The 11,613-nt window shown below is 47.3% G+C and overlaps 2 protein-coding genes across 7 annotated transcripts in view; both read right to left on the minus strand.

The window, feature by feature from the left end:
* Window positions 1–1,623, minus strand: part of PLCXD1 (phosphatidylinositol specific phospholipase C X domain containing 1) — a 35,631-nt gene extending 34,008 nt beyond the window's left edge. The window contains exon 1 of the mRNA XM_040699051.2: window positions 1,492–1,623. The gene's annotated coding sequence lies outside the window, so the exon portion shown is untranslated. The remainder of the gene's footprint in view (window positions 1–1,491) is intronic.
* On the minus strand, window positions 1,098–11,524 carry RGNL (regucalcin like). Of its 6 annotated transcripts, XM_040661866.1 has the most exons (8): window positions 10,466–11,524; window positions 7,461–7,591; window positions 6,623–6,791; window positions 6,099–6,281; window positions 4,297–4,512; window positions 3,350–3,481; window positions 2,974–3,128; window positions 1,098–1,722 (listed from the first exon to the last, which is right to left on the minus strand). In XM_040661866.1, the coding sequence occupies exons 2-8, from the start codon at window positions 7,524–7,526 to the stop codon at window positions 1,666–1,668; spliced, it is 978 nt and encodes a 325-aa protein (XP_040517800.1). In that variant the 5' UTR covers window positions 7,527–7,591; window positions 10,466–11,524; the 3' UTR covers window positions 1,098–1,665. The 6 variants fall into 6 exon arrangements, with proteins under 6 accessions (XP_040517800.1, XP_015133232.2, XP_015133230.2 ...); XM_015277746.3 differs by lacking the exon at window positions 7,461–7,591 and having other exon boundaries at window positions 10,466–11,523; XM_015277744.4 differs by lacking the exons at window positions 7,461–7,591; window positions 10,466–11,524 and adding an exon at window positions 9,958–10,017.
* Between the last annotated feature and the right edge of the window lie 89 nt (window positions 11,525–11,613).

Below are 11,613 nucleotides of genomic sequence, written 5' to 3' on the forward strand. Positions count from 1 at the left end.
GTCTTTAAAATAAATTCAGTGAAAATAACAGCCAAACGGTGCACATTTCTCACTTCTGTGAGAAAACATGCTTTCAGTCGAGCAGCCTACCAAGTCAGCAGAAGTAACTAGCCAAGCACTGAAACCAACTTTAGGTTTCAACAACCTGATATTTTCCTCATTTTATCATGAAACTGGACATTATTTTTCTTTCCAATTTGCCCAGTTCAGCTTTGGACAGCTCCAAAACAAGTCCTTGGAGTGTTCAATTTTCTAGCTATAATTTTTGGAAGAAAGAGTTAGTTCAGTTCAAAAACTATGCATAACATTGTCTCTGTCTAATAGACATGCAAAAATGCATAACTTCCTTTTCCCTCATGTTAAATGCATATAGTGCATTTAACATTCTTGTTCAGCTCATAAAACTTTCAAATGTTGCAATTTTCTGCATTTTTAAGCAGAATCCTACTTTCATGTAAGAGGTAAGGGTAGGTTGAAGGTCTCCTGCACGAATCCTGAGGACCCAGTCTCAGCACTGGTGTAGACATTAGTGTGGAAGAAAACTCTGCACATCTCAGGCAAAGGGAGAAGTGTCAATAAAACACATTTGCCCTCCTAGAGAAGAAAGAGGAAGTGAGTGTAGTGCAACCGGGAACCTGGGCAGATGTATACAGCACTGAAGGCAGAGAGAGAGATTTCATATGAACCTGACAATGAGCAATATGGACCATAAAGAGATAAAAGAATGCTGACCAAAATTGACATTACTTTAAATAGAGAGAGAAATTCAGCAGGAAGAGAAGAAAATCTAAAATGAACGGGGAAAAAGCAAGACTTGAAACAGGAGAGGAAGAGAGGAGCCTTTCATATAATAAGAAGCTGAAGCCATACATGCAGTAAGAAGGTATAGAAAGCAAAGGGAAGTCCAGACGTTTATGTGCAAACATGACCTCTGGTGGGACGAGTCTATAGAGCATTGGTTTTCAGTATCATAGGCTACATTCTATGATCCTGGTAACTCAGAACCTGTCTGCAAACCAACTGTGTGCAGTTTCTCAGCATTTTCATGGCAATAACTGAATGCAGGGAAAAAAAAAAAAAAAAAAACCATAAACACCTTTTAAATGTGGTTGTGTAGTTTATTTTCAAGGTATGAATGATGGCCTAGAGGCAAAATAGAAGAATTTGTGACAAAGCAAATGGAAATGAATGCATGCAGCCTAGGACCTAAAATTGGAGCCTGAATACTTCAAATAAGAGATGAAAGCCCGCAGCAAAGGAGCAGTCCTGTTCCAGTTATCACTCTCAAGATGTGTATTAAAATCAGCCATATCGTTTCTCTTGCATCGTCTCATGAAGAGACAGACCAGCAGTCAGATCTGCTTTGGGAACCACAGAGACATGGAAATCCAGAGCTGGTCATCAGAAAGCTCAAAAAAAAAAAAAAAACTAAGCTCAAGCGCAAAGAGGTTTATGTAAAGTTACAAAAGATGTCAAGTTGTAACACTTTACCTCTCTGACCTACTGTAGCTTGCCATGGGCCCACAGAAGAAGGAATATCTTCAGTTCCAAACAAGCACATTCTCAAGCATGGGTTTAGAAATCTTCACAGGGATGGATTCCGTAGTTCATTGAACTTCTCCTTCCCAGAATTACTACAAGAGGCAAGCACTTCTCATCTGTTACTTAGTGATGACTTCTAAGCAGCAAAAAAATTCTGTGGGATCCCTTTAACACCCAGGCCTGTTATCTGTTAAAAGAAGAGGAGAGGAGAGGAGAGGAGAGGAGAGGAGAGGAGAGGAGAGGAGAGGAGAGGAGAGGAGAGGAGAGGAGAGGAGAGGAGAGGAGAGGAGAGGAGAGGAGAGGAGAGGAGAGGAGAGGAGAGGAGAGGAGAGGAGAGGAGAGGAGAGGAGAGGAGAGGAGAGGAGAGGAGAGGAGAGGAGAGGAGAGGAGAGGAGAGGAGAGGAGAGGAGAGGAGAGGAGAGGAGAGGAGAGGAGAGGAGAGGAGAGGAGAGGAGAGGAGAGGAGAGGAGAGGAGAGGAGAGGAGAGGAGAGGAGAGGAGGAGAGAAAGGAAAAAGATAAGTCTATGACTGAGCACAATGGAAACATTCAAGTGTTGTGTAAAAAAATATCATAGCATCCTAACCCTACAGCAAGAGTCTCTTGCTTTAAGAAGAGCCAAGAAAGAGTCATTACATGGAGCTCTTTAGAATCTTAGAGCATTAAGATCTTTAAGATTATTAAGCACTGGTCACTAATTTTGGTAATTTACACATTATCAGTGACCATTACATGTGGTACTGTTTTACCTAAACAAGTCATAGCAATTTCTAAACAGCTTTGCCCATGCAAAACAAACATGAGTTCGGAAAATACTAATTCACTTTTATAGCTGGATGACTGAGGAAAGGAGAACAAAAAGGTTCATAATGACCTTTTGATATTTAATTCTCTTGTGGTCTCCTCAACTCTGCTGCTTGAGAGATGTACTAGTTCTCAGCCATAGGAAATCTCTTCCAAGCACTTGTTTCCATTAGAAGGACTCAGATCCTAGATTAGAGCCCCATCCCTCCTAGAACATGTCTCCATCTCTTGCCAAACTGATAGTACTGTTCATTTTTTTTTTTTTTTTTCCATTTCCCTCACTAATAGCCCTTCTCTTTTACGCTATGGTCAACTTCCAGGGAACCACAGCAACCACAGTTATAGAGCAGATGGACTGAAAAATGAAGACAGAAAAAAAAAAACTTTGGATTCAAGAGCCCTGGAGAAAAATATGGATTGTTAATTATTTAAAACGTAGGGCCCACTTTTAACATCCAAAAAAATAAAAAATAAAAAAAAAATCTCACAATCTGGGGGAAAGGAATGCAAAGTTTTGCTCTAGTGACTTATTTCCTTACAGTATATTACAGAACGTGCTATATAAACATGCAAACAGGAGCTACAGGCCTGAGAGGTCTAATTTACAGAAGGATCTCAAATCCCATCACCTTGAATATCTCTCCTGCCTGGGGCTCCTTGGCAAGGGTGGCCTCGTCCAGCCCATCGTAGGCAGATGTCACATACATCTCCGCGTAGTCCTTTCCTCCAAAGCAGCAGGAGGTGATCCTTGAAGTTGGCAGCCTCACAGTTTGGATTCTTTTTCCTGGGAAAAATATGAGAGTTTCCAATTCCCTTTTTACAGGGAGGACGCAACTGTGAAATTACCGTGAGCAAAGGTGTCACAGCTATGTGTGTTTACTCAGAAAGTACTGCCCTTGCAGTGGAGCCCAGCTCAGGCAGTGGTCTCCTCCAGAGGTGCCCTTGGAGGCCTGGCTGCTCAGGCAGGCTGTCCCACAAGCAGGGCTCAGCTGGGGCAGGCCTCACCTGTCTCCGGATCGATGCGGATCACTCTTCCGCCATCAATGCAGGCCACCCAGAGCTTCCCCTCTGCATCGATGCACATCCCGTCGGGCATCCGCTCCTCCTCCTCCAAGTGGTACACGAGTCTGGGGCAGACTGCAGGAGAGGCACAAGACAGCTCTCCAGGGGTGTCTCGTTATGAGCAATGCACCCCTGAGTTTAAATATCAGCAATTCTCTCTCTCTCTCTCTCTCAGGCAAAGATCAAGAATTGCACTTATTCTGAGGGCCAGCAGAGCCCCCCATTTTGATTAGGCCTGGGTGCCACACGTGCCACATGAAAGTTCAGCTGTTCCAACTCCCATGGAGCATAACAGGTTGATACAGCCCAAAAATACTTCACAGTTTTGGCTGAGGTTCTATCAGTCAAGCTCGTATTTGAATTTCCTTTCTGCATAAAAAAATATTTGTCTAGGAAATGACTTTATGTGATATTTATCCAACATCTTCAGATAACTTTACCTTCAGAAATGAGAAACTGCAGCAGCAATGATAATTTGTTTTTAAAATTACATTTCTGTGACATACTTGCATGCTAATTCTGCATTCACATTTATGAAGTGAATGTAATTGAAGCATTCCAGTAGATGGCAGTCGAGAATAAACAGCACCCTTGTTAGCATAAACTAATTTCCAGGATAAATGGCTTCATCCCTTCAGCTCCTTGGGGATAGCTCTAACCACGAGCCATCTATCCAGTTGAAAGTGCCAAAGTCAAAGGACTGTCAAAAGATAGTTCACCAAATGCACCCGCAGTATAACCAAACTTGAGAAAAATCATGGTCAGCCCACTAAGAAGCTGTAAGCACAAGATACGAGATCTGTCAGATAAACCACAACACATCATACCCCCTGGTCTTGCAGCAGAAGGAGCAAAAACACTCCCTGTGAACTCAGAAAAAGTGTGCATACCGATCTTTCCAGTGTGCACATCATAGTTGAAGGCATGCACAGCGTACGCCAGGCTGTCAATGTGAAAGAAGGTCCTGTGGTCCAGGGACCAGTCCAGACCATTGGAGATGTCCACTTGGTCTAACTGTTTTATTACTGATAGGTCAGGGAAAAGAGTATAGAGAGCCCCTTGCCGTCTTGCTCGGACCCCTGGTGCTGTCTCCTCAGCCATCGTGCCTGAAATGAAAGCAGGAGAAATGTTGCTTAGGATGGAAAAGCTTGTTCCCACAGGAACCACGCTTGGTCAGAAGCTTCCCTTAACTTTTAGGAAGAAGTCCTAGCAACAGGCATTGCTGTCACACTCCTTTAAGCTTTCGTGACTTCAGCTATTATTCAGTGGATATTGAATGCTCTAGTGCAACAGTATATATTTCCCAGGCTGTCTCAAATAGTGAGAGCATCTCCAGCCCAAGGTAACACTCAGTGACAAAGCAGCTGAACTGTGGAGACATTGTGAGGATGGAGAGTTTGTAGAAATGGGCCTGGAGAGGTCCCTATACACCAGAGGGTGGTAAAGGTGAGGTGGGAAACAGCAGGGTGGTAGAAGAAGAGAAAAATCCTCCCCTCTTGGCAGTGAGAACGGGGCAAACTGGGTGCTCTCAGAGGGGTGAGACAGAGAAGAGGAGCTGTCCCTGGGAGGTGATCCTGACCAATGGCAGGACGAGTTTCTGCATCTCCGTGAGCTTTCGGTCTTAGGCAGCAAGGCTGAGAAGAAAGCCACAAGACACCAAAGGCTGAGGTTTTGCTTACAGCCCTCAAAGGAAAAAAAAGGATGCAGGCAAGTGTCACATGCTCTTGTTGTTTTTTTCGTAGGCTACTCTTATTATTCAAATGCACTGTGACCTCAAAGTATAGGTGCTGTAAATCACATGGCTACCTCAGAAAACAGTAAAGAATAACAGAGTTGAGAATTTTTTTAAGTCAAATTATTCTTCAGTGTTGCGCTCATCATTTAGTTCTGATTCATCCTTTTCCTGAGAGAGAGCTCTGCAATGAAGGGTGGTAAGCATCCTATGAGGAGCATTTACATTTTCTTCCAGCTGCGACAATCTGTTTCTGTTGGTCTCATATCTTGTAAGATTTCTGAGTTACTTTTACAACATTTGGCCAGACCTGCTGTTGAAATCACTGATCCACTCTGCACAGCTAGGAGCAGGTGTACAAAGAGGATTTACTTTAACTTCTCTCCTATTCTCGCTCTTAAGTCCAGTGACACACCATCCCTAAAGCATAACTGGGAGCCAAAGATACTTGCTGATTTTAGCAAATATGAAAGAAGACGACGCAGCTGGCTGGCAGATAAAGTGTGGGGCCATTTCCTCTCTCATCAGTCGCTCTCTGCTCCCGCTGTGGATGGCTGTGCCTGGGAGAAAAACAAGCACAGGGGCACCCTGGCTGCACTGCAACCAGTGGCAGCCAGAGGCTTTCTGCCAGCATTGTTTCCCACAAGCTGAACACGTGATGCAGATTTTGGGGAAATGCCATCTGCCAAGTAGAAGTGGAGCCTTGCTGCCTGACAGTCCTTGTGGGCAGCCTCTGCCCTCACCTAGATCAAAGGATTCAGGATTGCATGTCCTCCTCCGCTGGGTGATCGGAGGCTGAAGCAGCAGCTGAGCGCAGCACTCACAGGATCACCCACACAGGCGACAGTGGTTTTTGTGGGGAACTCAACAAAGGAGTTGACGTGGAATAAAATGCACTACACAAAACACACCGTCATTGGTTCCTCTTTGCTCGGGAGGAAAATGCTGCTAGGGACTTACCAGCAAAGTACCTCCCCTTTGGATCCACTTTGCCATCATTGAACCTGTTGTTGGGTTTATCCTGCTCAAGCTCGAGGATGGTGGTGACCTTCTGGCTGTCCCAGTCCAGAAAGGCAAACCTGGTCCCCAGGGTGATGACGTAGCCCCCATGCTGCCTCAGGGCCACGGAGCTGACACGGGCATCTGTGGGCAACAGGAAGCACAAAATGATGGGCACATCTGGGCCCTCCAGAGGCCCTGACCTTCTCCACCTCTCCAAGGGCATCCCTGACCCAAGAAAGGCCCAGCTGATGCAAACACAGAAAAGGCAACATTTCTCCAGTCACCTCTGCAGCATCCTCCCCTCTCAAGGACCACATCTCTCCATCTCCATGTCCTCTCAAGGCCCACATCTTGCCATCTCCATGTCCTCCATATATCCCCACTTCCTGGGCACACACAGCCCTTGGGACCAAACCTTTCCCTCTGCAGACACAGAGGAGACTCCTGAGACAAGTGCATACCCATGACGGCGGTGCCCTTACCCACAGACACACACTGCACCTCGCAGCTGACCGCGCTCCAGCGACAGACTTTCTGGCTGTTAATGTCAACATAGATGAGCGCATTCTCCCATTCTTCCCACACCGGGCATTCTCCCATCCGGTTCTTCTCCTTCACGACAGATTCGATTCTGATGGAGGAGGACATGGCCTGAGGGGAAGAGAGTCAAGAACTGATTTAATGAAACGCTGTCGGTGTGTGCATTTTTCATACCAATAATGCTTAAAAGCAGAATTTGTGATTGGCAAAGCCCCTCAAATCCCTAACAGTGGAGCAATATAGGAGGCTCCTGTCATGTTTCCATGGTCTCAGGTTTTATCCTACCTGCTCTGGTTTGAGCAATCACCTCCTTTACACAGCTATTGCAAAACAGAGGGGGCCTTGGCTCCCACGATCAGCGCTGATGGAGGTGCCATTGCTGCACCCACCCGTCAGAGATGAGAGATGTGCCCTGGGAGCCAGCCAGCCCCTGACACAACGCTCTTCCTATAGCCTACTATTGTTTGCAGGCATTGTTTCCCAGCGGGTGAGCTGAGGATAAGATTTGCTGATAATTCATTAGCACTAACACTCTTCAAAGTGAAGTGGAAAGAGCCAGTAATCGCCATGAGCGAAAATGCCCACATTTGGGAGGCAGGGACCGTTCCCGCTCTCCAGTCCTAAGGTGAGGTCAAGACAATTGGTTTTGCCCTAGAATATATCCTTCTCTCCCCAAAAACTCTGTCCGAAGAAGATGCTGAGAGTGCAGGGCCAACACACTAATCACTAAGAAGCGATTTTGTATGTACACATTAAGGTATGGGGTGGTAGTTACTCGACCTCATTGGTTCTTTGCCCAAATGCCACGTCCATATGCCTTCTATATGCAATATATATACAGAGCATCTCTGGGTCTCCGCTTTGACCGCTTTGACTCCGTTTTCTTCAGACTCGACTGAAGTAAATCATGTCTAAAGTAAAAATCCAAATACAGTGTGAGGTGCCAGAAAAAAAGAACCTCCTAAAACCCCATTTTGTGCTGCACCTCACAGCTGCTGCCCACAGCACTAACATGTCAGCAATGGGCGTACAAGAAAAAAATAACACTTCCAAGCAGAAACCACCAAATCCTGCTGTATTCTCCCCAAAAGGAATACAAGAGGCTAGAAACACTCTGATCACTTCGGTTGCGTCCCCTCTGCAGGATGTCATCAGCATTTCAGTCTCCTGAATGAAGATCTAATGTCAAAACTTCCACTTGAAAATGAAAAGCAAAGCCAATACAAGTCAATAACTGGCCTTACAAGGCTCCTTTTCTGTTTTACTCCCTCCCCTGCCAGCAGACATCATTTCATTTTTAATTTCAAGCCAAAGCTCTGCACAAGACAACAGACAGCTGAAGCTTTAGTGCAGGTACAACGCAACAGCAGCCGTGTACAGTGAGGAACTGTAAGCACCATCTACCCTGGGCTGAGCACATCCATCAAGCTGTAGGGCACCAATGCGAAACTCCGCGGGTAATCAAAACAACACACCTGCTGAGGAAAGGATTGCAGGTCTGGGGCTGATGCCTCTTTTCCAGCATGAAACTGGCTGCTGTTTTCAGAGCTGATTAAAAATGAGTAAGAGCTGATGCTATCATCAGCGGGCAGGAAGCCGGCCGTGCTTTCCATGCAGTCAGCAGGCGAGGCCACGAGCCGAGCAGCACAGCATACGATGGGAAGAGTCCTTGCTCAGTGTTTTCTTGTGTCATGAGGAGAGGAAGAGAGACACTGCACCACACATGTGCCCTGAGGTTAGCCCAATTTCCCCAATTTAGGGGCAAATGAGTATTTCAGGTGACAAAAAGGTGTGTTGGGGTGGCTTCCCAGACTTTATTTTTTCCCCCTTGTCTGGCACTGGCCATTTTTTGGTCTATGTAAGTGCAGGTGGGTAATGCTGAGTGCCTCTTCCCATCCAGCCCCACCCTGCAGAGAAAGGGTAGTCTTGTGTGGAGCTGGGAGTTGGACTTGATGATCCTCCCAACTTGGGATATTCTATGATTCAAAGGTGATAACAGTGTGAGGAGCAGACAGGGACATGGCAGGGACAGAGCCCAGCTGGGGGACAGCCAGGGCCACCCACAGCATCCTGGCCCCTGGCAGGAGCCTGTCCTGAACTGGCACACAGGAGCAATGCATTTCCTTACCTATGTAAGAACGTAACAAACACTTTAAGTTGATGCTCAAATTATTCACCCAGATAAGCAAATAACTGAGTTAGGCCACAGTCATCACTGTTTCAAACCCAGAGATAAAAACCTTAGAGCCCTAAGCTGGAGACCAGCTCTAAGTTTCCCCACCAAAGCCAGTAGCACTCCCAGCCCCAGCTCCTGCCACACTCTCACAGCAGTGCCCAGGCTGAGGACAAGCCCCAGGCTGCAGCACAGCACGGACCTTCCACCTCTACCACAGAATCATAGAATTAAGGTTGGAAAAGAGTTCAATGATCATCCACCCCAAGTACCATCCCATCCCCACCAATGCCCGCTAACCATGTCCCTCAGTGCCACATCCACACCCCTGGGGACGGTGACTCCACCACCTCCCTGGGCAGCCTGTGCCACTGCCTCACCAATCCTTCTGAGAAGGAATTTTTCCTGATATCTACCTTGCGGCACTTCTCATTTTGCCTCGTACTTTCATTCTTTCCACCTAAAATTATACCTCTGAAGAAGACTTCATGTAGAATGATATACATGTATATATATTTCCTACTAGCATTTTTCCTAAAGGAATTTTAATGGAGAACACCATATTTCCCGCTCAGCTCTTTTGTCCTGGTGACTTGACCTTCCCCAACACGCACAAGCCAAGTAATGTAAAGGGAGGAAACCTCTGCCTTGCCACAGTAACAAGCAAATTGCGCACACTGCCTTGCCAGCAAGCAGCTTGGGTGCAACTGGAGGCTCTTGCTGTCCCCCTGCCCAGGGACCCCCAGGCCCACAGCACTGAAGACATCCTCACACCATTCCATACCTGATGTACTCACCAGTGCACCTGGACCCCAACAGAGTTCTGCCCCCAGTCCATTCTGCACCATCTCTTTGTGTCTTTCTGCCTCCTACCCCACCGACTCCTCATCTACCACTATGGCAAGCATCATATCTCCCAGCCCAGGGCACCATTTTGATGTCCCTAGTGCCTGCCTTCCCAGAGGCCATCTCAGAGGCTTTGTGGTCTCTGGGCACAAGTGATGCAAACCTGCAGCAACCCCCACCATGCACTTTCATCTGCCTCTAACTCTGTTGGCTTACAAAGCACAAATGTAAAGCAAAGTTGGCCATGCACCCCTGTACCTGTAACTGTGTCTGGGGCTCCCCGCTCCCTGGCAGCACTTCCTGCTGGGCTCCAGCCCTGCTGATCTGCTCCGGTGCTGCTTCTTATAGGCCCCAGCTCTTCCCAACAGTGCAGTTGGGGGAGTGTAGCAAGGCACTAGCGCACCATGCATATTAATGCAGTATTTAAATACTGCTATTTCTCTCGTGTTACCTACAGGCATGCACTCAGACAATAGCATTGAATTTGTTATTGCGACTATGCAAGTCTTCAGCAAATCTGTTGCTCCTCTCCCTTTTTCACCAGACCCTGAATTACCCTTGCACATCTTCTTCTCCTTAGAGTACAGTCCAACTTTCCTCCCTCTGGAAACTTTGCTTTGCATATAATTTGACCATCCCCAGCCCTTAAAGTCTTTTTTCAGCCAGACAGTTCCCTCCTCCAGCAAGCAGTGCTGTCCTTGTGACAAGCAACATGGTTAGAGCTCATGAAAGCCCAGTCACTAACACACCCCAGAAAGCCACTCACCGCAGCAGAAGTCCACTCAATGGCGCTGTCCAAAAACCAGGGGAGGCCTTCTCTCCTCGAGGGTTCACCCTTCTGTAGGACTGAGATGGTCCCTTTCCAACCTTCAGCTGGGAAGAGCTGCAGCTCCCCAGGCACGCAGTGCTACCTGCTTTTGTTCTGGCAGAGCTCTTTTGCCTGCAAAGGATTATTTGAGATTTCCCCGGCTTGGTTGGGAATAAATATGCTTCACCTATGACTATAGATTTTGGTCACGAGGATGAAAAACCCCTCAGGGCACAGCAGCTGCTCCTCCTGATAGTTTCTCCTGTCATTGGGCTCTTGCTCAACCCTACACGAAATCAAGTAAGTGCCATTAATAAGGCAGGGACTGAACAAAAGCCAGGAAGCCTTCCCTAAGGAGGGAGGCAGCAGGTGGGAGGGAAAGGCCGGGCAGAGGCAACCGCTCAGACCATTTGTGGGCCCACGCTCTGTTGGGAAGCTCCAGTTGGAGTATGACCCAGTTCCCAGGGCGCTGGAGGCAGCTCTGGCTTCAGCATTGAGGGCTGCTGCAGTGCAGTCCCACCGGGTTTTGGCAATGTGGTAAGTATAGCTCTGCCAGCAGAGTGGGCTCTTCCTCACCACTCGGTGCCTGTGAAACCGGCGGGAAGAAGCACAGCAGGTATCTTATGAAAGGGGGAGCCAGCATTTCTTCCTAGAATCTCTAGCTAAGTTTCCTGTTCCCAGTGCCCACCCTCATAGGGCAGTGGGCACACAGATGTGTGCCCAAGGTGTCTGCCTGCAGCACCTGACACAGGGAGCAGAGGATGGGGGTTTGGGCCCTGCATCTCCTGGTGCCTCTTGGCTGGCAGTGACAAACCAATCTCCAAGAGGACCTCTCACACCTGAACAAATCAGTGTTGTCACCTCTCTTGTACACATAAAGCAAATTACAAATGAGACAGGAGAATGAACAATAAAAAGAAAAGAAGTTCATAGAATCAGAGAGTCATGAATCATAGAATAGCCTGGGTTGAAAAGGACCACAATGATCACCAAGTTTCAACCCCCCTGCTATGTGCAGGGTCACCAACCACCAGACCAGGCTGCCCAGAGCCACATCCAGCCTGGCCTTGAATGCCTTCAGGGATGGGGCATCCGCAACCTCCTTG

The sequence above is a fragment of the Gallus gallus genome, chromosome 1, assembly GCF_016699485.2.
Source record: "Gallus gallus isolate bGalGal1 chromosome 1, bGalGal1.mat.broiler.GRCg7b, whole genome shotgun sequence".
Lineage (NCBI taxonomy): Eukaryota > Metazoa > Chordata > Aves > Galliformes > Phasianidae > Gallus > Gallus gallus.

What these genes read in the sequence shown, in the direction of transcription:
- RGNL (XM_015277743.4), bottom strand. Translation starts at nt 8,293, where the DNA reads ATGGAAAGCACGGCCGGCTTCCTGCCCGCTGATGATAGCATCAGCTCT. An exon ending in TGTGCACACTGGAAAGATCG is followed by an intron (nt 3,482 to 4,296) that starts GTATGCACACTT and finishes CCTCTCCTGCAG; the next exon opens with TCTGCCCCAGACTCGTGTAC. An exon ending in CCGCATCGATCCGGAGACAG is followed by an intron (nt 3,129 to 3,349) that starts GTGAGGCCTGCC and finishes TATTTTTCCCAG; the next exon opens with GAAAAAGAATCCAAACTGTG.